Here is a 26,794-nt window from a genome sequence, read left to right as displayed (position 1 = left end):
TTCCTTCTATAAATGGAAAGTTATAGAAAATAAAATCAATTAAATGTGCAAGTTGTTTTTGTAAATTAGGACGTTATCTAACCATAACATACAAACACGCTCGCGCGCGCAAGAGAGAGAGAGAGAGAGAGAGAGAGAGAGATTTCGTCACAACCAGATTTTAATGACTCTGAAAATTGACACTAAGAAATTGTGATCAAATATAATTTTTTTCTCTTTCAGATCAATCTGTAATAACCTTCCATGTAGTCAAAGAAAACCATACTTCATTAATACTGCGTAATACTTCAGATTGTCTCTATGATATTAGTATAAAGTACATGTGAAATTTAAGCTATGTTTAATAACAATAAATGAGATATGAAAATATATTACTGATGTTTCAACATCTGAAACACTTCAGCAAATAGAAATACAAAAATCGTTGTTATTTATACGAATCATGAAGAGGGCTAAAACAAGGACCTCTGGAAAACCAGAGGTGCCTTGGAAAAGTAAACATCCCTTGTCGATCGTCAAACCCGCCGCCTTCTGTATTGATGAGAAAATGGTGAAGATAACGAGCAGTGATCAATTAAAAAAAAACTACATACCATACCAATCTGTGAACAGCGGATAAAACACGGACCCCTGGAAATTCCAGAGGTGGGATCAGGTGACTAGGAGGAGTAAGCATCCCCTGTCGATCGTTCACACCTGCAGGGAGCCCTATGTATTGATCAGGTAGAGGGAGTATTACGTAGTCAAAGTAGAAGTAACTGTTGTTAATTGATAAAACACCCCTTAAGAAACTTTGAGGCGGAATAGGCACGGCTTCGGCACGGCACGGAATCTGCACAGGTTTTTAAAAAGCTGTACGGGTTCTGCATGTCCAAGACACGGACATGGATTCTGAGTCTGAAAGTGAAACCCGTGTGGAGGCACGGAATCCGTGTCCCAGGGAGACGGTTTTTAATGCAAGCGGGTTTTGCTTCAAACTATTTATTTATATCTCACGGCTTTTTACTGAGCATGCTCAATCATAACTTCCTTTATTTGAATATTGAATTGGAGGGATTCATGGTAATGAGCTAAGAACGGAATGTGTCTTTTTTTTAGTCTAGTTTAAGAATAATTAACTAATACATGTCATTTGGAATTGTATTTATGTCAGTCTGGGATGAATTCATCACTTTTGAACTAAATGCAGTAAGTCTAATATAGAATAAATACATGTAAGTCATTTTCAATTTTCATGATTGTTCTGTATTGCAATGATGACAACGAACAGGATGAAATATTCTTAATTTATTCGAATGACTTTAGTTGGACTTTCACCAAGTAATCCCTACATCACTGTGCTATAGAAAGTTTTATTTAGATTTATAAAATCTTTCTCAGATCTAGTTTGTTCAAACTTAGATAAAATTACAATTGAATTGTTACCTTATCATTAAATTCTTAATTAAAAACTATAATGAATTGTAAATGATAATGTAAATCTTTAACAGAAAGTAAATGGACACTCTCATATAGGATTTTTAACTTTTAAAATTCTTAAACTAAGCATTATAAAGATGTAAAGGTTAAGCATTGTGAAGTTTGGTTTCAGTCACCATTTTGGCATCCACAGCTACATCAGAAGACTCTCTGAAGGCCCTGACCTAGATCTAGACAGATACACAGATCCCGTGACACCATATATGGTATGTCACACGGCTTTTTTGACACGTGTTTCCAAAAATCCGTGTCTCCATATATGGAAAATGACACGGGTTTCTGACACGGGTATATAGAATCTGTGAATCCATATATGGAAACTAGCACGGCTTTCTGACACTGATTTTGTAAAACCGTGTGATCTCATTTAAATAATTCGGCCAATAGGCAGGGCTTCTCATACATATTTTACATAGGAGCAGGAATGCTGTAAGCACGGGTTTCTGGAAACGGAATCCGTGCCTGAGCCGTGTCTAAGCCGCCCGGACTGTTTCGTACGGGTCTATTGCTATAATATCTGAATGTCAAGTTGAAGGCCACAGCAAGAGTTTTCTTTTTCTTATGCAGAAGTTTCTGAATAAATTCTGCTTCATAAGAATATAAAAAGGTCGGCTAATAAAGGAGCATAATTAGTGCCCTTCGAAATTCCAAAAGTTTGTTCGAAGATCTGGTCTACGAAGACTACATACTGTTTAAAATAAAAATTGTACTGTGGTACTGTGGATTGGCAAATTAAATATCGGATATTGAAACAGATTATTAAAAACAATTAATTAAAATAGACTTTAATTTAATCAACGTTTCGGTTAAAAGGTGTGCAAGTATCTTAAAATATTAAGACAATTTAAATTTTAAAGTCTATTTTAATTAATTGCTTTTAATAATCTGTTTCAGTATCCGATATTCAATTTGCCAATCGAGATCATAGTCTTACAATGGAGACGGTATTTGGAATTCCTCACCCTTTATTGTTATACATGTACCATGTATACTGCGTTGTAAATTAAACGCTTGAAGGTTTTAAAAATACAGATGAGTAAAATCAATATAAAGAATAAATTAAAGAGTTTTCACCTGTTAGTAATTGCATGTTTTATAATATTACTGTACTCTTAATATTGTAAATGGCGTGAGGATTCCCGCTGAAGCATACGGAGAGTGAAAAAAGGAAAAGGTGACAAATTTTTGTATGATCATTATCCACGAATTTACGTATCCTAGAAACAGTGATTTTTACTAAATTGATGCCCACGAATATTAATGAAACCACAGTAGATGTTGTCAATGAAGAACTCCAGCATCCTTTAAATATCAAGTTCAGAGCACTTGTGTGTAGAATCAGAGTGATTTTTAACGAAGTAATTTTTTTGATGACCAGTCATAAGATATGAAAATTTCCGAGTTCCATTTTTATTGAAGAAGCAGTTGCCTATGATATCGAAAAGCCTAGATTTTAATTTATCGTGAGGAATGGTTGTATAAAGTGTAGAAAAGTCGTACATTTTGATGTTATTGATGACTATGAATCCAGTATAGGTAGGGTAGATCAAACTTACCTTGGTTGACTGGAATGTTAAAAGTATTTAAAACTGAAATGTCATTTTGAAGAATTTCATCCTTAGAAGGAGAACTCTTGAAAATAACAACTAAATATTTCAATATAAGTTTCATTTTTCATTCAAAGTTTCTCGATAATGTCCTATAAAGTACTGGTAATGAAAAATGTGTAGATTTATAAGGGTAATTGTAAAAAGGAACATCATAGGACGTTTACAATTTCTTAATAGAAGATAAGAGATTTCAGAGATTTGATATATGTATACCCTTGTCAACTCATTGAGTAGGGTATAAAAATACATCCATCCAATTTATTGTTTGTAGCGTGTGTCCTCAACTGAAATATTGAATATTAATGAAAATTTCCTCATGATAAAGATTTTTAAATTTGTCACTTACAAGTACTTGTCGAACAAAGGACATTTCTCTAGGCAAGCCAAGGCTATCTTTGAAATAATGTTTGCTTGCCCTCTCCCGAGTGAGGGTAAAAAAATTGAGTCGGTAGGTAGGTGGGAAAATCTTTTTTTGTTCTAAAAAAAAATCAACATATATGTTGACGGAATGGGAAAATTCAGGAATAAAAAGAAAAAAATTTCTTATTCCTGGAGGTTGAAAAAAGTTTTGAGTCGGGCCATTTTTAGCCAGTCGGTCGGAGGAGGGCAACCAAACAATTTTTTAAAGATGGCCTAATCTATGGTTTTCATATATAAGATGCACTGGACAATTGTGCATAAGGCAGATAAGCTAATTTGCAGATTGTTTTCAAAACTATGAATTAATGAAATTTGCATTACTTGAAATCTGAAATTAGATCTGGATTTATTTGACTGACTTAATATCTGTTCCGAGTTTTCCACAAAAAATTGGGAAGACAGAAAAAAAGGATCCATTGCCTACCTTGCTCCTTATAATTATGGAATTCTCTACATCAAAGCAGTACTCTTGTTACCATTTTATCGTCTTCCCGTAGAGACCCCTGACCTACACATCTAAATGGTTGTTGAATGGAGCCACATCTAAATGATTGGGCACTTTGAAATGAAAGTTGCGGGTCCTTTGTATGAGACCTTAAGAACCGAGGCCCCGTGTCACGACAGGCGTTGGCACGATAAAGAATGGCCTTAAGTGCCGAGTAAAGGTCTAAATTTGAAGCCCTTCGGTATATGGTGACGTCTCTATATGTTTGTTTTTATGTTGTTTAACGTCCCTCTCGAGAATTTTTCACTCATATGGAGACGCCACCACTTGCCGGTAGAGAGCTGCAAATTTTGTCCTATACTCGGCACTTACGACCATTGAGCAGTGAGGGATCTTTTTCGTGCCAGCACCTACTGCGACACTGGACCTCGGTTTATACGGTCTCATCCGAAGGACCGGTCTCCACGTCCCACATTGGGATTCGAACCCGCGATGTTAGGATCAACTCCTTACTCCGCGACTCTAGAGCAGACGCTCTAACCACTGCGCCACGCAGGCGACAGAATTTTTTATTTAATTTTTTTTTGCGTCTCTATATGAGTGAAAAATTCTTGAATGGGGCGTTAAACAACACAATCAATCAATCTAAATGACTGTTGAAGGGAGCTACACTAGCAAATTCAGTCTTAAACTTAGATTCAACAAGGCCAACTATTCACATAAAAGTTGCCTACCAGTCATTCGCTGTTACAATGTGACCATAATGAATATTCCTTAAGGCTCATCTTTGCTCTGTTCACTCATAATTTTTGCTTTAATTCTAATGAATTTCTCAAAAGAAAGCTAATTAAAAATTAAAATTCATACATTTTCAGCATACCTTGGATTGCAAAACTTGACAGAAATGGTCTTTTTACTTAACAATTTAATAAAGGAATAAAGGTCATTTATTCCAGTAAGAGTTACTTCTCTTACTACAGAGTCAAAGAACCTTACGGTTCAAAACCATTTTCTGTATGATAAGCATTTGATGTGTGAGTATCAATGATAACTGTCAACAAATAAATCTCAAGATATTGTTTAGAATCACAAAAATTTATTCTCCAGTAAAAGGCATTTAGCAAAAACAAACATTTGTAAGGAATGTATATGATTAACAAAGAAATCACTCAGCACTTACAAAGCAGAACTGGAATTGGAACAACAACAAATTAATATCTGAATATAATCAAAAACAGAGAACACTGTCATTTGGAACATTGTCAACATGACACAGCGATAATTCTTACACTATATAGGTCAAGCTCTCTGTGATTCTTACACTATATAGGTCAAACTCTGTGTGATTCTTGTACTATATAGGTCAAACTCTCTGTGATTCTTGCACTATATTGGTCAAGCTCTCTGTGATTCTTGCACGATATAAATAAAATTGTTTCTGTTGACCTATATGATATACATACATAATTGTTAGTAGTTCTGGACATTGATTCTAATTTCAATTTTCCAGGATGGTGATTTTATCTGGTAATAGAGATTTTTAACCTTTAAGATGTTTCAAAAATATACACAAAGCATCTACTCTATATAAATCTATATGTATATACTGTAAAACAAATATTGTTCAACAAAAAAGATTTTTGAAAAATTCTTTTTGCTGGTTTCAAAACATTTTACAAAAATAATACAAAATGTTAATAAAAAGTTAATAAAATGTAAAATCACAATCTGCAAGGGACAAATAATCTTCTAAATACTTTTAAAAAAGTAAAAGTAAAAAATAAGCAAATTGCGTAAAATTAATTCTGACATAGTAAATTGATTGTAAATTAATATATAATTAAAATAAAAAACAACATAAGTACATACATATTAGATACAGTATACAAACTGCAGAATCAAAGATATATGCAAATATATGTATAACTAAGCTTACTATAAAATAATAACTCAAAATTCTATCTGTAGCCTGTGTCTTGTTTTTTTTTCTTCCACATTGAAATTCTGAGACATAGTATTCACATCATTCATAAAGTGTAAAAGGTATGGGAGCTATTGAAGAAATTGAAATCTATAAATCCAAACATACATACAATATATCCAACCTAATTAAGATAGTAAAATTTCTAACATCCTTAGTCAGGTTTGCAGTAAATAAAAAATAAACAACTTAGCAACTTTACAATTTTTAAAATTTTATCTACAAGTATATCTAACTCACGGCCACAAAATCTTCTCTGGGAGATTACATTCTTACTACATTGTGATCTTACTTATATGTAACACAAACTAACACAGCACACCAGAAACATTTTGTACCAAACAGCTTCTGTTTATGCTGCAATATGTGTTCTATAATCACACACTGACTTAAGCGGACTCAGAAGTAAAACCACTGTAATTCCTAAGGTTATTGTCACCAACTTAAGCAGACTCAGAAGCAAATCTACCTTTGTTATCCACTGTAATCCCTAAGTTATTGTCACTGACTTAGAAGTAAATCTACATGTACCTTTGTTATCCACTGTATTCCCTAAGTTATTGTCACTGACTTAAACTGACTCAGAAGCAAGTCTACCTTTGTTATCCACTGTACTCCCTACGTTATTGTCACTGACTTTAACTGACTCAGAAGCAAATCTACCTTTGTTATCCACTGTAATTCCTCAAGTTATTGTCACTGACTTGAGCTGACTCTGAAGCAAATCTACCTTTGTTATCCACTGTATTCCCTAAGTTATCGTCTCTGACTCGGAAGCAAATCTAACTTTGTTATCCACTGTATTCCCTAAGTTATTGTCACTGACTTAAGCTGACACAGAACTAAATCTACCTTTGTTATCCACTGTAATCCCTAAGTTATTGTCACTGACTTAAACTGACTCGGAAGTAAATCTACCTTGCTATCCTCGGTAATCCCTAAGTTATTGTCACTGACATTAGGAGTACCATCTATACATGGGACTCTTACTAAAATGGTAGAATCCATTTCTTCTCATTAACAATTAAAGATTTCTTGAAACATCTCTAATAAGAGATACTTTAACATTACGAAACATAATCAAGCTGTATGATTTTACACTCTTATTCATTAAACAAAAGTAACATACATATGTACACATACAAAATCAATATGTGATACTCGTTAACATGATCATGGTAAGTGGGACTAATAATCATTAACTATATTTTTCACACAGCAGTTCAATTTTGTGGGCATTTTCTACATCCAAAATCACACTTCATGAATTTATAATTCCTCACATTTTTGAAAATACACTTGTTTTCAAAGATAAACATACAAATTATTAAGAATTCCACAACAGTACAGTGTATTGTTATTTGAATATAAATTGTAATACATGTAATACACACTAAATTTTTATGATAAATGTATTTCATCACAAACTGAAACTTAAATTTTTATCACACATCAATTACAATTATTACTGAGAATTACATTCCACGCTGCTTATTTGAGAAAAAAATTGGATATGTGATATAATACCACATGTGATTGGTGCTTTCATTTACAAATGAGTTGTGATACTTCAAACTATCAAGACAACCCCTTATGTAATCACATTTTTGAGATGGTCCCTCACGCTAAAGATGCCACATTGTAGGCCACTTTGTCGGGGTTTTTAAGCCCAGTCAGCTGACAATCTGTGTACAGACTTTGTCCATTCAGAATCAGTAGAGTGTCTTTTGATGGTGTGGCAAAGTACTTGCTGAAATAATCCCCTCCAATCACTGCACGAGATACTTGAGTGAAAGAGTTCAAGGTCATCTGAGGTTCTCCAATTCCTAAAATAAAATTTGTAGAAGGGTAATATCAAAAAACAAAATATACTTGGTAACATTTCATTCCTAAAAATTATTTATACATACAAAGTTTAGAGGGCATTTGGTTACTGCATACCTCTTAAAGGCAGGATCAAAATAAATTACCTTGGATTGAAATGCACACATATACTGTATAGTGACCCCTTATTAATTTGAACAGCTTTGTCCCATATGAAATTTTCTAGATAACTTTTTTTCTTTTTAAGCTTTGTATAATGTCACAGGTGTGAATCTAGAAATTTGTGAAAGTGGGCCAACTCCCCAACTGCTTTTACACAAGTGGGGGAGCTGTCTCACCTGAGTTTTCTTAGCAAAAATCAGTAATAATTTATTATAGTTCATTCTTTACTTTTGGTGATCTAAATAAAAAAGAATACAAATTTTAACTGTATTGTTGACTAAAGTACATCACTGAATATTTAATGTCAATATTATCTACAGATCTTGAATGATATTCTGTAATTAGCATACTAAATGGTCATTACGTTTCATTTCTTGCTGAAACTAAAGTTCTTAATATCATTTTTGAAAAGGAAAGTGTACTTTTATCAGCAACATTCCATAAATGAACATTTGAACACGTTCCTTTTTCCTGTTTTCTCTCACCCCCCCCCCTCCCCCATTTCATGGTTTTGGTTTTCTGCCAATTTTTCTCCTTCTGCAAAGTCAGGCAAGTCTTCCTTAGAAAATATAATATGTAGCAGTTTGACTATAGTCCACATATCTAAATTTAATTTAAAGTAACTTAGAACTGTCTTTAATTCCTTTTCAATTGGTGCCATTTAAAACCCAGTTACAAACATTAAATCTTAAACCTGACATGAGCTCAACTGAGTGAATAGTAAATTTCTTGCATAAACATATTGTGTATTGCCATACAAGGTTTCAAAGTGGAATAACTTAATAAACATAGCATAACCCACAAAATATGCATTCTAGATTCACCTTTGCATGATAAAAATCTTGCCCCCCCCCCCCCCTCTAAAAAAAAAACAAACAAAAATTGAGGCACATCACTGTATTTGAACATGTCTCCTTTCCCTTTTGTGTTACTTTGTATGGTGCCTACCTTTCTACAACATTTCATATAAATCCACATAAATCCACTGACAAAACATAAAATGTTGACTTGGGTGAATACACAAACTTATTCCAATTTGTTGCTGGAAGTATGTTCATAGTTTTTGAAATCCAAGTAAACATCTATTGAGTCACAAGGGTGACTGAATACTTGCAATCCTTTGAACTACACGTTGAAATGGGACTTCGCGCTTTATAAATAAGTACCTTTAAGTGTGGTGATCTTTCCATTGTCCAGTTGTATGGAGTAGATCTCAGGCAGTTCTTGTGATGTCAAGACAACATTGTAACCATGACCATGGTTTGATGGGAAAAAGGTCACATCACTGACCTTTGAACCAACTATAACTTCCGTCATCTTGGAGATTTTACCTGAAATTGCATCACCAAAATAATTTTTTTGGAGTATGATGTGTTATTTTTTCTTATTTACAAAATGTAGTACCGTATATACTCGCCTGTAAGTCGGTTTTTTGGGTGTTAAATTTTGGTCCAAAACTCTATGCTCGACTTATAGGCGAATCATAAAAAATGGCAAATTTCTGGACGGCGGAACGTCGTTTTTTAATAAACATTTCTGCAATTATCGTTTAACAAAGTCTGGATATATCATATTAGGTATTCTAAGATTATACATAAAATACAAATACGAGGGGCATTTCAAAAGTTCTGGCAACTGGTATATAAAATTTTAACTATGTTATGGATTAAAATGACTCTGATACCACTGTAAAGCTTAGGCAAATATGCATTAGTAGTGACGTCATTTTACATTCAAAATGACATATAGGTCTGCTAAAATGACGTCATAATTAGGTATACTCTGTATACTGGGCGTAAAAATGACTGATAAGGAGAATAATTTTTTTGTTGAGCAAAGAGCATATTGCAAAATTCGCTCATTGCTTGGCTTAACGGCAACAGAAATAAAAGCCGATTTAGATGTAGTATATAGAGAGCATGCTCTTTCATATCGAGCAATAGCAAGATGGGTAGTTCAATTTAAAGAGGGTAAAAAATCAATTGAAGATGACCCCCGTTTGGGGCATCCAGTTTGTGCATATGACGAAAAAGAAATCGTCGCTGTTCAAAATACGATAGCTGATGATGCTAGATATACAGTTGAGGAAATAGCAGACTTAACTAACATTAATTCATCAGCAGTTTTTCGTATTTTAAAGGAAAACTTAAAGCTTAGGAAAGTCTGTGCTAGATGGGTACCGCATCTTCTCTCGGAAGAGCAAAAGCGCATCCAGGTAGAAATGGCTTCACAGTTACTAACAATTTATGAAGATTGTGACCAAAGGTGAATAAATGAGATTGCAACTGGTGATGAAACATGGATATATTTTTCTGAATTGGAAACTAAGCTCAATAATAAAGTTTGGATCGGTGAAAATGATACAAGGCCTCAAATTGCACGCAGAAACCGGTCTGTCCGGAGAGTAATGTACGCCTTATTTTTTTATTCTAAAGGCCCTGTTGCTCAAGTTCCGGTTCCAGAACACAGCAGTGTTACTGGTCAATTTTATGCAGAGATTGTCTTGTCTCAGGTTGTAGAGCACTATAAAACGACCCGACCAACAACCAGTAGTAGAGGAATAAAGCTCCTCCATGACAACTCACCTGCCCATAGATCAGAGGTAGTAACCAAATATTTAAAGGAAAATGCTATTGCCGTTTTACCACATCCACCCTACAGTCCTGACCTAGCTCCATGCGATATTTGGTTGAATGCCGTTATCAAAGAAGCCCTCCGAGGACGGTGATTTGAAAGTCGTCATGCAGTCGGAAGTGCCGTATTCCAGTGTATGAAGCGTATACCGAAAGAGGACTATAGGGCAGCATTTTCCACGTGGATTTCAAGACCTAAAAAGTGTGTCCAGGTCAACAGAGACTATTTTGAGGGATTGATATAATTTAATTTATGATAATGACGCTCATTAATTTACCACACACCAGTTGCCAGAACTTTTGAAATGCCCCTCGTATTTACATATTTTAATAATTTTATTTTTACCTAAAGTGTGTATAACTTAATTGTTTAATGATTTAAATTAAATATTGGCAGCATTTTTTAAAAATATTAACTGAAACCAGGTTAAAACATCAGCGCATTGGATAGAAATTGTCAACTAATTTTGGCAAAAAGTTGTACTGACTTGTAGGCGGGTGGATTGCAATCCCTTCAAAATAAAAACAGCAAAAAAATACAACCGACTTACAGGCGGACCGACCTATAGGCGAGTATATACGGTAATAATATGCATTATAAAAACAAAATATCTTTCAATTTCTTTTATATTTCTAAGAAATGTGCATTAATTATTACCATTTTAAATAACAAAACTTTTCAAAAGAACATGTCTGAAACTTATCTTAATGATTCTGGAATCCTCTTTCTTTTGATATTCTATATTGGGTTTTTTTATTGTAGAAACACATACTCCATATACAGAAAACTGTTTTAATCATTCCCCAAACTTACCCTTCCCTGAGATCTTGGCAATGTTGACTTTCCCTGTTTTTTTGTCTACCGTCACAATATTTTTGGAGTCTGGAGACACATATGGGGTCCCAGACAGGGTAATATTGAGCACAGGTTTATCAGTAATGTAGTCAATTAAGATCTGCAGGGTCTTAGAACCGCTGGGGGTAGACTGTAGACATTCCACAACAACATGTCCTCCTGAAATGGAAATGCAAAATGACCTGACAATGTTCCTTTCTGGATGATTCTGTTAATTTTCCCTAGCCTAGAAAGTAAAGACTAAAGTACATTGCAGACAATGTAATGGTATTAAAAACAATGAAATTTTTTCCTTGAGACATTGATATTGTCATGTCTGGATATTTAAATAATAATGTATCATTTTTAAACATCTATTGGGATATAAATACGGGTTGGTCACAAGATCAAATTCCATAAAGCCCGAAGGGCTTTATGGTAAATCTGATCTCGTACCGACCCGTATTTATATCCCGATAGATGTTTAAAAATGATACATTATTACTTATATTTACATTTATGACTTATTCATATTTTATATTTTCCTGATTATAACCTTTAACGTGTGAAATGTTTTATTTTTCAAACTCAACGGCACATATTTGATCCATTGATTGCACGTCAACCCTTTATGACGTCACTGAGAAATTACGTTGAACGTTTATGACGCGAGAATATGTTTATATGGATATAGATACGTGTTGCTTTTAATAAAAACATTTACAAATGTAAATATATATAACTGGCAGAAGTAGAATACTACCAGTATTAAGAATTCTGGAAAATGTGAATTGTTCTTTACTCAGAGTGATGAGCAGCACAGCATCATATTTCAAAATCCTTCAAAGTTTGTGGTTTCTTGTTTATTAATCTGACATTAAAACTAACAGCTGGTACTTGAAGCTTACCCAAGGGTATGAAGGCAATCTCTTGTGGTACACAATTAAAGACCTCCAGATCTACAGCCCTTGTGTACCTCATAGATTCCAACTCCAACTTAAACAGACTGTGTTGGTCTCTGTGAATCACATATCCATACTGCATGTTGTGATGAAGGTCGTTAGTGGGTGGTAAGAACATGTCTTGAACCTGAAACAATTCATGTTCCCTTCAATTTAGCTATGCAAACATGGTGTGTTTTATTTCAAACAGGCATAATTTAAAGAATAGATATTTTTCCAATTTACCAAGAAATCCTTGAATATAAATATAAATAATGAATTGTACATTTTTGAGATTCATCATATCACAGATGGTTAAGTCTTCAATACACACTTCATTTAATTGTCAGCACAGCCGTCAGTGATATGACAAGATGACATTAAAAATTTACAATTCCATTGATTAATCAATATAAACCAACATCATCCCAATCTTTACAACTTGCAAGAATAATATACTGATCAACAAAAATTTTTCCACGTTTGTAATAAATTCTTTAAAAGGTTACCTCAGTGAATTACACGTATGTTCTATAATGTTGACATATCAAATATATTCTCTCTACATGTAGTCATTACCAGATCAAACTTGTATCCGACTGGCTGAGTGTGAACCATACGATGACGGATGTCTGAACTGGCATCTCTGATTACAACAATCGTTTTACTTCCTGTGTCTGTCTCCGAGTTCCAGCATAAAACCCAGACCTCGTCCAAATGTTCTACATAGTATATTTTTGTCGGAAACTGATCGGTGTTGACAAACTGACAATAAAGTAATGAAACTTCAGGTGATTGGTAATAAATGTTAAATCAGCAGCCATTCTTTCACAATTTTTCTTTACTTATCGATATACTGATATGAAATCTTAAAAGTCAAAGCATTCTTTTATATATATATATATATATATATATATATATATATATATATATATATATATATATATATATATATATATAGAAGAACAGAGTATCAAATAAAATAAAAATTGCAATCATGAAAGAAAATCATTCAAATGACAAATTACTCAAACTGCTGTTTTAAGCCATACTGACCTCTATGGGGTTCATGGTTTCAGCTGAGTCTATGACCACCACCCTATGCTCATTTGGCTGAGCTATATATAGAAATTTATTCCTGACATTGACTGCCTGACCCCACACACAATCCTTCCTCTGGTCACACAGATAGATTGGCCCATCCAGCTCCTCAGGTATGTATTTCAGGTGTCCGAAGCTGCTGTGTACCTGTCGTTTGGTGTAACAACCACTCGGGTTATAGGCGCTGTACCCAGTCTGATGAAAGACAAAGAAGGTCTCCTGTCTGGTGGTCTGTTTCCCATACACTGAAACAGAGCAACATTGAGGCAATGATGCATGTGTTTGAAATAAAATTGTTTCACTAAGTTTCATAAAAGAGAGCAAGAGTACTTTAGTTAAGAAGAGCAAAATAAGATTACTGATAATCTTTAAAATGTTAGCAAGTAATGCCAAATACGTATTAGTAGTGTTATGATCCTGACATGCTATTTTGTAGTTTGGAAGTCATAAATTAATAGTAAATGAATAAATTTATTTATGAGAATACGAAAAAAGCTATATAAATAGTTAAATTTCATAAAATAACCAGAATGCTTACATTTGTCAGTCTGGTTTGGTTTCTGAATGTATAACATGGCTATGTCTTCACTACTGCCTGCTGCATTTGTAGCCAGACACTTATATGCCCCGGAGTCTCTCTGGTAATTGGAGTCTTTAATGATCAGAGTGCCATTCTCATCTATAATATGGAAATTATTTTCCTTTGATTCTTTCATTATCAGAATTACAACATATCAGATTTATTCCCCTTGGTATTTTGAGTTGTAATCTCAATACCTAGTTTCAGTTTCTCCAGTTCAATTTTCTGTTTCTGATGTTACAAGATGTGCAATAAATAGTTAAAAAGAAATGCACTGCATTGCATCATATGGAGTCATGTAAAGTGGTAGCATTGATTTTTTTTAATAGCTAAACTATACATGTCAATAAACATACACTGGAGACGTAAACTAGACATACGTATTCTGGCGTAGTGATCTGGAGACACAGGGATGACCTTGTCATTGAACTGCCACTGGATGGTGGGGCGTGGAATTCCCACTCCCTGACAGTGAAGGTGAATGTCCACTCCACTCACAGGTAACATCATAGAGGAGGGGGACACCTTTACAATGGGTGGGACTGAAAGAGGAAAGGATTATACAGCACACTGAATTTAGAGTAAATCTAATTGACTTCATCAGAAAAACAAAACAAAATCAATATATCATACAAGATTCTTGGCAGAATAATACAGGTCTTAGAGTTGATTGAAGTGACTTTATAATACAAGAAATTGAATTTGCCATCTTTTTAAAAAAAATGACTACTTTCAGTACATTTTATGAAAAATATTATTTCTTGTCTGCCATTTGAGTTTTAACTAAAATAAAGTCTAGAAACCTATATGAGTTTACTCACTGTTTACTTCTAACTCATGGATTTGTTTGAATCCAGGTCTATACTGGTCATAACAGGTCCAGTTCCCTATGTGATGGATGCCAACATTCTCAAAGTATAACGTTCCATCGGAGAAAACCTGATAAACATTGAACTCAGTGGTAAAGGGTACTGGAGTATGCAGTCAAAATTTGTGGTGAAAAATTAGACACCTTAATAAAAGAGTATTTTAGATGCAGAAATAAAGCTGCATAATAAAAAGAATTTATTCAAAATGCATTTATTCAAAAGTTCTCAAAGGAATTCTACTCAAAAATTCCCAATTTTTGTTTCCAAATCTAAGCTATGTGTAAGAGACAACAATTATAAGTGTATAATCAATAAGTCACACATCTTCATCTCTACACAAACACACATTATTTTAAAGTGTTGACATTTCAATTTTTTCCTGCAAACATCATGTTGCAATAAACTAAAATTAGAAAGATGTGTTTGTGGAATTGATGAGAAACTTACAGCGATTCCCGGGAAGGTCACCGTCTCTAGGTCTGTGTTGTGTCGGTTCCAAACGATGTGGGAATTCTCTGAGGATGGTGAAATTCCACATCGCAGCTCCAATCCATTACCAACTGTTGCTAATGTTGGCACCTCCTGAAACTCCTCCTGGAATGCAGCTAACTCAAAATCTGCCAAATACAGAACAATTTATTTGCATAAGAGTTTTTCCTCATATAAAACATATTGTCAGCTTAACAGATATGACAAATTACATTTATAATGAAGCAAAATTCTCCATCCCTGGCCCTTCATTATAAGCGTGTATTAATGTATTTGTTACATAACACTCTTTATGCCCTCCATCTAATATCTGAACTAATTGCTTTCTCTGCATGTATTTTTATGGATTTCTTTTATTGTCACAAACAAATCACAACAGAACAATGTACAAGTACACCAACATGTTATTACCAAATGCCTTGAGAAATTCATCTTCTTGGATTTCATCATCCTGAATGTGTTCAAATCTGAACAGATCCATGAGGGAGCATGATGCAAACATGCGTTGAAACGGTTCAGTGACCCAGATGTCCCATAATTCATCTCGGATGATTCTGTTGTCCATGTTCTTGTCATAGTAACTAAACATCAATGAGGCTAGGTAATCCCTCTCTGTAAACAAATCATTTACTGTGATTTGACAAGTGTGGCATTTATCTTATTTCAGGGGTGGAGGGGGCTGAGGGAGTGAAATTAGTGTTGCAAATGAATTGCCTTACAAATTGGTTTTCCACAGATATATACTAAGATACAATTTCTTTCACTATGACTAAAATGTCGCCTTTCCATTGAATAGCATATAAATCTACCTGCTGTCATTTAAGCACTGAATTATTAATTTCTGAAAGATGTAGTCTCATAATGGCAAAGATGTGTGCAAACAAACTGTGAAATATTATCTTTAACAAAAATAATCATCTAAATTTCTGTTTTATCCCTCTGGTAATTTACAATTAATGAAGAGCCATTTGAATAGCTACTACCATAAAAGAAAAGAGTGCACAATGCTGAAAGATTATTATCCAATTTTGAATTTATTTTGAAATCTGATAGCATAAACATTATTAATGATTTGATGCAATGTTTAGGTTTTCTTTGCAAAAACTAACTAAAGTAGTTCTTACAGACTTTGGTGATTGAGTCTTGTGTAAGTTGATCCCTTGAAATTTATAAGTTTTTTTATAGGGGAAAACAAAGTACATGTCAATATAAATCTATGGACAGCAAGTAAATATAAGGCCAATTTTCTTGTATATTCCTGTAAAAATGTGAAGCATAGATTGGTATACCTGGCAATAGGAGAGATATCTTTACGTACTTGATATCTAGGTCAGTAGCCACTTACTGCCATAGAGAGCTGATGGGGAGCAGTCCCTCTCCTGGAATCGGACACAGTGGTACCTCAGGATGTCCGCCTTCATCTTGACGTACTCCTGTGTGGTACACAACTCAGAAAACATGGCTTCCTCCACCTTATCCTTCAGCGTCTTGGGATCCAGAGCACTGTCATAATGTCCCTTCTCTGTGGTTTGTCCAGAAGTGACCTTCTCCAGACTAACTTTGATTTCTGGCACTTTCTGGCTTTCACTTGGTTTTTCTGATGGCAGAATTAAACCTGTTTTATCTTTTTCATTCACGGTCAGGTGTGCCTTGAGGTGTACTTTGTCATCTGGTCTTTTCACTCTGTGTAATATCGGCTCTCTTTGAGTAGATACACCTGACAAAGAGATACATAAACGGTGATCACTAACACAAAAAATTCATTAAATATCTGTGCTAGAGTACTGAAAGCATATAAACACAAAAGTCATTAATTTTTTTAAGTTGTCTTACGAACAGCTGCATAAATTCTCACAATCAATTCAAATGTCCTCATTCTATTGATATTTTTTGCAGCCATCTTTTCTCAACAAAATCAAATTTTGTCCAGATGTTGAATATTATTATTATGACAATTGATATAAATAATTCCTTGCCAAATCAAACTGCTGATGTTTCGTTATGTATTCCTACCCTTTGTATCACCACAATCCCTCTTGATATAATTAACGGACTTTTGTGTTATACAGGATTCCTGATGGTAGAGATGACAATCCCCAGTGTGGTAGTCATACTTAATGGCCATACAGTCTTCACAGCTGTCCCGACAGCCCTCAAACGAACTGATCCTGTTAGACCTGATTTCACATGGGGCCGAGACTGGCAGCTGAACTTCGTGGTAAGAACAGTCTAAGATGGTGACAAGAGTTATACATTTAAATTATTGATTTTGTCAAAGTATATCCAATACACATTGCTAATTAACTATTGCAGAGAAAAATTTTGCATAAAAAAAGTTACGTCCTTCTTAATTACAACCTGTTTTCAGGCAGAAGCTTTTTTTGTCTTCTATTTTTTTTTTCTTCACATTTCTTGAAATCAAAAATAATTTTTACACAGGTTAATGCAAGTATCAAGGGCTAATCCTAGAGCATTTCCTTGTGATTTTGTATTCACACAGATATACAGAATACAACACACATTAAAGTCTTAATTATAATTTCCAGCATCAGAAAACTAACCCTCTGGGTTTGCACATCTCCTGACATAGTAATTTTCTCGTCCTTTCTCTAACATTTCTATACAGGATTTGTCAAAGTAAATTTCACAGAAGCCATTGGTTAGGAACTTGAATGCCTCACAGTGTCCACGAAGACAGGTGTCATGGCAGTCTAGGAGGGTGGACAAGGTGCTGGTAGCCTTACTGCACATGTACGGTGACCTCCCTGGGGTCACCTCCAAAACATGGCAGCTAGAGTTGGTCTCTGTAAAGGACGACAGCCTCTTTTTAGGTTTATCATAGTAGTTTGTAAGTCACACAGATCAGCCATTACAACATCTCTGGATGTCATTAAGATACACGTATTACTAGATAAAATTGCCAAAATCTCAAATTCCCACTGAAACCTTTAATGATGCCCAAGCTTTTTAATAGTTTAACTAAGCATGGCTTAAACTATAAACTATTCACTGACAATTAACCCAAACCAATTTGAAGAGATATCAAGATTTCTCAAAATTAATCCATTCCGAGGCCACTTTAATAAAGAACAATAAGATTTTACAAGTTTTGCAAAGAAACTAGTTAAATTTCTGATTCTTACAAGAGACTAATGTTTTCCAGATTAATATGTTTATGACCTACCTGTGCAAATCATGTACAGGTGTTAACTGTTAAGATTTATATACTTCACGAATAAAATCACAAGTGTTATGTTTGTACATGTATGTTTCTGAGAATTGTAAATTAATATTTCAAGTTTCCCCAACACACTTGAAATTCAATAGCAAAAGAATTCTGTTTTTTCTTCCAAGATTAATTTAAAAGCATATTGCATCTAATTCATATGTAACTCATAAATATCTGCACCCAACTCCGAGTTTCCCATACCATTTTATGTCATTAAAAGTACTTTGAAAAAATTATTGATTTTACATAAAATGTTTGAAAGCATTTGTGTATTGGGAAAAATTCCTCTGCAATTATTAATATTGATTTATCAAGCAGCTTAAAGCTGTAATGGACTACTTCTGGGGGAAAAATATTCTGTTGTCTTCACTGGATTCTGACAGAAAAATGAGCAACTTATTATCTCCAATACAATTAAATACGCATGCATTGTTAAAAGAATTGATTGCATTTATGAACAGAATTTATTTTCTTACAGAAGTAACCACTTTTAAAGTTGTTGCCAATTTTGCAATTATTGATGAGAGAAAACTTGTTCAAATGGGTCCTCCTAGAAAGAAAGCACAGAGTATTGCAAGAGAATATAGATCTTCTGTGTGCAGCAATATGATAAACATCACAATGTTAATCTTTTATCTAGACTTTTACATCTCTAGAACACTTCAATATAAATGGGACACCGACCTAGAGAACCAGGATTGGTTTTAGTCTTTACAAAAAGCTTGTCGATTTCGGTTCTGGTCTACATCTCATAAATTATTTTATTTCAGTATGTAGAGAATAGGACCAACCTTTCCATAGACATTAATTATGTAGAATGCCATTGTCAACACATTTTGAGTTTGTTATCTTGAAATGTTATTTGATATATTTTTTCTTTGCATTTCATTGTACATAATGGTATTGTAGAAAGCTTTTTTTTCCTTAATGTATGTTTACTTTACAACAAATTTACGTGGATATAATAAAAACATGCCATTCATAAGTATTTTACCAATTATATAAATGAAATCCAAGGGAGTGCAGATACTGATATGTAGTCTTACTGTTTGAAAACTTGAGATCTGAATTTAGAACATTGAATCAGTACATGTATGCTTTTCTAAATATATATTATATTATATATTATACCTATCTTGAGGTACAGTTCCAGTTGACTGTGTTTAAAATTACAATGGAATTTACGATTTCCTTTCTCTTAAGTGTCTTTTACATCAAGGATGAATGTGCATAAAAGATAGAAAATTAAAAGGAAAATACACAAGCCCCTATATAAAAAAATAAAAATAATCTTTGAACCCCCTTAAAAAAAAAAAATAAAAATAGTCTTTGAAAAGGCGAGAATTTAAAATTATTAAAGTGTGGCACCAGATTGATTCTAACCAAGAGTCTGAAAAAAAGGTATCCGTGGTGTTCATACTCAGCTGTTAATTACCAATCAGAGCTATTCTGGCTATGAAAATAGCTGGTATAAATGTGAACCAGGTTGTCAAAAACAGGTTTACCTTCTTTTTTCAGGTTTTTCGTGAAACCAACATTTACGTTAAAAATATAAACTGGAAAAATTTAGACATATATACTGGTACAATAGACAAGATAGAAAACACTTCTGAACATTGATTATTAAATGTGACTTATTCCGGGAAATTGATATCTCCTATAGGTAAATTCCTTTGAAATTGTGAATACATCCTTTGTGAAATGAAAACTCTAGACAGATTACACTAAGGTAAGCATGTTCTTTCTTATAGATTTATTTTCTTTCAAATGCAGTAAGCTTGTTTGAAGTGCAGGTACATTAATTATTCAATTCCAGTGAAAACTATTGAACATATTTGGAAAAAAAGTTGTCAAGTTCCCACTTCTGATCAATTCAATGTACTACAGTGTGCAATTTATTTTGTTTACAGACTTCACACACTGAGAGATAAAGCATTTAGTTTAGTAATAATTCAGATCTCTTTTTCTTACCATGGGAAGGCAATGGTTGAACATGAGCTAAAGAATTGCTACTGTAACAAAATATGTAGCATAAACTCTCTCTCTCTCTCTCTCTCAGAACTGAAACTAAGGTGGTTAAATTCTGAAATACAAATAAACTAATCTGCCCAATGACAATTTGACATTTTGTATATATATGCCCATGTTAGGCATAGACAATGCTTTTGTGAAAAGTTATATCTTCCTTTATCCTCAAACAAATAGCAAACATCTTCCTTATCCTCATACAAATGACAAACATCTTCCTTATCCTCAAACAAATGACAAACATCTTCCTTATCCTCAAACAAATGACAAACATCTTCCTTATCCTCAAACAAATGACAAACATCTTCCTTATCCTCATACAAATGACAAACATCTTCCTTATCCTCATACAAATGACAAACATCTTCCTTATCCTCAAACAAATGACAAACATCTTCCTTATCCTCATACAAATGACAAACAACTTCCTTATCCTCAAACAAATAGCAAACATCTTCCTTATCCTCAAACAAATGGCAAACATCTTCGTTATCCTCAAACAAATGACAAACATCTTCCTTATCCTCAAACAAATGACAAACATCTTCCTTATCCTCAACAAATGGCAAACATCTTCCTTATCCTCATACAAATGACAAACATCTTCCTTATCCTTAAACAAATGACAAACATCTTCCTTATCCTCAAACAAATGACAAACATCTTCCTTATCCTCAAACAATGGCAAACATCTTCCTTATCCTCAACAAATGGCAAACATCTTCCTTATCCTCAAACAAATAGCAAACATCTTCCTTATCCTCAAACAAATGACAAACATCTTCCTTATCCTCAAACAAATGACAAACATCTTCCTTATCCTCATACAAATGACAAACATCTTCCTTATCCTCAAACAATGGCAAACATCTTCCCTATCCTCAAACAAATGACAAACATCTTCCTTATCCTCAAACAAATAGCAAACATCTTCCTTATCCTCAAACAAATAGCAAACATCTTCCTTATCCTTAAACAAATGACAAACATCTTCCTTATCCTCAAACAAATGACAAACATCTTCCTTATCCTCAACAAATGGCAAACATCTTCCTTATCCTCATACAAATGACAAACATCTTCCTTATCCTCAAACAAATGACAAACATCTTCCTTATCCTCAAACAATGGCAAACATCTTCCTTATCCTCAACAAATGGCAAACATCTTCCTTAACATCAAACAAAATGACAAACATCTTCCTTATCCTCAAACAAATGGTAAACTTCTTCCTTGACCTCAAACAAAATGACAATCATCTTTCAATTGGTAAACAGTCCTGACCTTCATTTGACAAGGACTTAAAATTTAACCAATATTAAATCTGTGAACAGACACCAAATTAACTTATTCTACAATTTTGATATTTGGTTGAGATTTTAATGTTGCTATCAGGATTTTCTTGTATTCTTATCCCTAAAAGCTTTTGTTACACAAGGGAAATCATTTTCCATCATATCTGTGGTTGTAAAACCTTTTCCTTAGAAATTGAAATCTGAGGGTCTTGGATATCTCCGTACGGTACACCAAGAATTGTAGTCAAAAGAGCTTTCAGTAATTTCAGGAAAATTCTTTTTTTTTGTTCACTTTCAAGGATGGGGCTTAGGACTGAAGAAAAAAAAAATGGTTAAAATTTTTCCATTATACAGACATAGCTTCATAATATGTGTATTCAAATTTGCCAATTTATTGTCAATAGTCAATAACGATGCAAGTAAAATCCAGGTTTAAAGATTGAAGACAAAATTGCTTTATATTTGAATTGAAAAAAGTCAGTCAAAAGTAGTATTTGTATATTGATATGGAAATGATCAAAATGATGTCTTGCATACAAAGTGAATGTTTCTCTATCTGTCTTTACAAAGTCTGTCATTGAAAATCAAGAGTACCAGAAATGCTGTCCACAAAGTTACTGACAATCTTATAGTTTCTATGAAGTATGCATACCAATACAGTCAAACCTTAATATCTCAAACTCAACAGAACCAAGATTAAACTTTGAGATATCTAAGGATTCCAGACAAGGTTAAAAACTGTGAAAAAGTTTAAAAATGGCGTCAGTGAAGGTGGCCGCTTGAACACGGGGTCCGTGCTCTAAAGCCTATAAGTTGGTCAGAAGTGGAAAAATTAACATGTGATTGTTGTATAACCACTGCTTGTCGGACTCTGGTGCTATTTTTTGCATTTCTGTGGTAAAAATCCAGAGAGTTTGCAGAGAGCTTGCATTCGCTATCGAGGCCTCTACAGTTCTTCAGTACTACAGGTGTTCGTGAGTAGATTTAACTCAGTGTGTTATTTCGTGCTTTACCAGTTTACTGTATAAGTGTTTATGTTTAAATCTGGAGACTGAAAACTTGTAAAAATGCCACCTACAAGAACTAGTAGTAAATCTGAAAGCTATCCAGTCACTCCTGGTGTCAGCTCACCAGGAAAACCTAGTAAAGAGCTACAGTCAGTTATGGAAGAAATTCGGCGATTGAAAAATGATCTTGTAACTAAAAAAGACCTGGAGTCAATTGTAGAAAATACTGTGAAGAATGTTGTTACTGATATCATCGAAAAGAAAATGGAAAAAATCAACGAGGTTATCAAAGAAAACAAACAAACGTTACAAAAAGTTATTGATGATCAAAATGATACGATCGAAAAGCTGAAGCAAAGGATTGAACAGCTTGAAACAGAAGCGGAGGACACAAGTTATTTTGCCCGTGAGGCTTATGTTACTGCAAATCGCAACGAACAGTATTCTAGGAAAAACTCCTTTAAACTTAATGGTGTTCCCCAGACGCAGGGGGAAAATATAATGGAAGTTGTTGGACAGGTGATTCGAAGTGAATGTGGGGTGCGGATCCTAGAGGGCGATGTAATTGCAGTCCATAGAATCCCGGGTAAGCCTAATACACCCAAGCCGATTCTGGTTAAGCTGAAAAACAACGCCGCGAAGAGTGCAATAATGTGTAAAAGATCTGTCATTAAGACCAAGACGAACGGAGAACACTGGCTTTCAGACGATGTTACCAAGCAGAATGCTATGCTAATCGAACGCCTGAAAAAACATCATAAGATTAGTAACGCATGGTACTTCAACGGAAGTGTCTATGGTGAAATTAAGAGTAATAAACATGATAAACAGAGAGTGAAATTTGAGATTCTAGATAATATCGATGAAAAGATAGAAGAAAGTGAAAAATGAACGAAAAAATATTCCGGATCTATATGCCACGTTAAGGACTCCTTGTACTACTATTCGTAGAGACTCTTCCGGTATCGTTTGCCAACGGATTTGGCTACAACAACGCAGTTTTGTGAAAGGCTTTGGGGTCTTACCCAACCATTTTTGAACTTTAAATGTGTGTTTTATATGTTTCTCTTCTCTTATTCCTTATTTCTGCTCTCCTCTTTCTTTCTTTTCTTCCTGTATCACTTTTTTCCGAAGTACAATGGCTCCACGCTTTCAAAGGTAATGTTTACTTTTCAACTAAAGATGAATTTACAAATTTTATCTGTTAATTGTCAGGGTTTAGGGGATATCAACAAACGCCGAGATGTTTTTAACTTTTTAAAAGGACTAAATTACAATATATACTGTTTACAAGACACACATTTTACACCCAACTCTGAGAATGATGTTCAAAATCTATGGGGTTTTGATTATTATTTTAGCTCATTCTCCTCAAATTCGAGGGGTGTAGCCATTCTCGTTAATAATAACTTTGATATACAAATTTTAAAACAAAAAGGGGATGCTGATGGAAACTATCTCTTTTTAGAATTTAAAACTGATGAAAAAAAGTTGCTTCTTTGTAATATTTATGGCCCCAATAATGATAATCCAGCCTTCTATGAAAACATACAAACTTGTATAGATGATTTTAATTGTGAAAGTGTTATTATGTGTGGTGACTTCAACCTTGTTTTGAACCCAGACATTGACTATTATAATTACAAACATATAAATAATCCAAACGCAAGGCAAAAGGTTCTTGATTTTATGGAAGATGGTGGTTATATTGACATATACAGACAGTTTCATCCAGACACCCAAAGATATACATGGAGGAAAAAAAATCCACTAAAACAAAGCAGGCTTGATTTCTTTCTGATCTCAGAAAATATATTGCCAAGTGCAATAGAATGTACAATTGAAACAAGTTATAGGTCTGATCATTCTATGATTAGTTTATCTTTATCTTTTAATGATTTTAAGAAAGGTAAAGGTCTTTGGAAATTTAATAATTCCCTTTTGAGTGATGAAAATTTTCTTTATACTATAAATGAAGTCATCAAGAATGTTAAAAAACAGTATGCTGTACCTGTATATTTAATGGAAAACTTGCAACAAGTTAACGATGAAGAATTAACTTTTACAATAAATGACCAATTGTTTTTGGAAACCCTTCTCATGGAAATAAGAGGAAAATGTATTTCCTACTCTTCATACAAAAAGAAACTAACAAAACTAAAAGAAGAAAAACTTGTAGAAGAAATAAAACGCCTTGAAGAAACAATACATACTACTGCTGACAATGTTGAAATTTTAGAGGAAAAAAATAAGGAATTAGAAGATATAAGAAAACAAAAGATGAGGGGTGTTTTAATAAGATCTAGGGCAAGATGGGTAGAACAAGGGGAAAAACCATCACATTATTTTTGCAACTTAGAAAATAGAAATTTTACAAGCAAGATCATTCCAAAAGTAGAAACAGAAAATGGTACAATTATTTATAAGCAGGCCGAAATACTGAATGAAGCCAAAAAATATTATGAATACTTATATAGAGATATAGATAATTCTTTAAATGACATCAATCTTGATGATGAATTAAACTTTCCAAATATTGTTAAACTTTCAAAAGTTGAGTCCTTGGAGACAGAAGGTAAAATAACATTAAAAGAAGCTTCAGAAACACTCCATAATATGAAATCAAACAAATCACCAGGTTCAGATGGGTTTACATCAGAGTTTTTTAAGGTATTTTGGAAATCCGTTGGAATTTTTGTTGTAAGGTCCATTAACTATGCTTATGAAAACAATACTTTAAGTATCACGCAAAGACATGGTATTATTACTTGTATACCGAAAGGTGATAAACCCAGACAACTTTTAAAAAACTGGAGACCCATCTCTTTACTAAATACTATTTATAAAATCGCATCCGGCTCAATTGCTAATAGAATGAAAAAATATCTTGATAAAATTGTTCATCGAGATCAAACTGGATTTATACAAGGAAGAAATATTTCTGAAAATATAAGACTGATATATGATATCATGCAATTTACAGAGGAAGAACATATACCAGGACTTTTACTCCTGGTAGATTTTGAAAAAGCTTTTGATTCCTTGTCTTGGTCTTTTATACAGAAATCCCTCAAATTTTTTAATTTTAGTAATTCCTTTAGAAAATGGGTTGATACTTTTTATACAAATATTACAGCTGCTGTTAATCAAGGAGGAAATCTATCACAGTCTTTTAACTTACACAGAGGCTGCCGTCAAGGAGATCCTTTGTCTCCATATTTATTCCTCATTTGTGCAGAAATCCTTGCAATCAGCATAAGAAACAATAAAGATATAAAAGGGATTCAGTTTATGAATACTGAAAAAAAGTTAACTATGTTGGCAGATGATACTTCTCTAATATTAGATGGAAGTGAAAAATCCCTTCAGTCTAGTCTTGTTACTCTTAAAAAATTTGCGGACATATCAGGTTTGCACATAAATTATAGTAAAACTCAAGTAGTTTGGATTGGGTCAAAAAAAGGTAGCAATGATACTCTATGTACAGATAATATATTAGAGTGGGGAAAAGCAACTTTTAAATTATTAGGCATTGAATTTGATACAAATCTTCAAAATATACTTATGCTTAATTATGCATCTAAAATTGGTAATATAAAAAAATTAATACAACACTGGAACAAGAGAAATTTAACTCCTCTTGGTCGCTTGACAGTTTTAAAAACCCTTTTACTGCCAACCTTAAATCATATTTTTGCATCTCTCCCAAATCCCTCTGAAATACAAATAAAAGAATTAGAGAAGATTTTCTATACATTTGTAATGGGTAGTAATAATTCAAGACTGAAAAGGAAAATTTGCATAATGAATTATAAGGAAGGGGGCTTCAAGATGATCAGTGTAAGAGAGTTCATTATGTCCTTAAA

The 26,794-nt window shown here is 33.6% G+C and overlaps 1 protein-coding gene across 2 annotated transcripts in view; it reads right to left on the bottom strand.

Moving 5' to 3' along the window:
* Nucleotides 1-5,867: 5,867 nt before the first annotated feature.
* LOC133189568 (follistatin-related protein 5-like) overlaps nucleotides 5,868-26,794 on the bottom strand; it is a 43,085-nt gene continuing 22,158 nt past the window's right edge. For both annotated transcript variants that reach the window (XM_061324940.1, XM_061324941.1), the window contains 14 exons: nucleotides 17,931-18,173; nucleotides 17,383-17,598; nucleotides 16,715-17,086; nucleotides 15,781-15,981; nucleotides 15,328-15,497; nucleotides 14,833-14,950; nucleotides 14,392-14,553; nucleotides 13,970-14,110; nucleotides 13,387-13,676; nucleotides 12,910-13,095; nucleotides 12,298-12,478; nucleotides 11,369-11,569; nucleotides 9,088-9,252; nucleotides 5,868-7,761 (listed from right to left, as the gene is read on the bottom strand). In XM_061324940.1, coding sequence (XP_061180924.1) covers nucleotides 7,556-7,761; nucleotides 9,088-9,252; nucleotides 11,369-11,569; nucleotides 12,298-12,478; nucleotides 12,910-13,095; nucleotides 13,387-13,676; nucleotides 13,970-14,110; nucleotides 14,392-14,553; nucleotides 14,833-14,950; nucleotides 15,328-15,497; nucleotides 15,781-15,981; nucleotides 16,715-17,086; nucleotides 17,383-17,598; nucleotides 17,931-18,173 — 2,852 coding nt within the window. In that variant the 3' untranslated portion in view covers nucleotides 5,868-7,555. The remainder of the gene's footprint in view (nucleotides 7,762-9,087; nucleotides 9,253-11,368; nucleotides 11,570-12,297; nucleotides 12,479-12,909; nucleotides 13,096-13,386; nucleotides 13,677-13,969; nucleotides 14,111-14,391; nucleotides 14,554-14,832; nucleotides 14,951-15,327; nucleotides 15,498-15,780; nucleotides 15,982-16,714; nucleotides 17,087-17,382; nucleotides 17,599-17,930; nucleotides 18,174-26,794) is intronic.

Source organism: Saccostrea echinata, unplaced genomic scaffold (assembly GCF_033153115.1).
Source record: "Saccostrea echinata isolate AGI-Se365-2 ecotype Australia unplaced genomic scaffold, CSIRO_AGI_Sech_v1 ptg000019l, whole genome shotgun sequence".
Taxonomy (NCBI): Eukaryota; Metazoa; Mollusca; class Bivalvia; order Ostreida; family Ostreidae; genus Saccostrea; species Saccostrea echinata.
The sequence above is the reverse complement of the archived record's forward strand: the minus strand, read 5'-3'. Positions and strand labels throughout refer to the sequence as shown.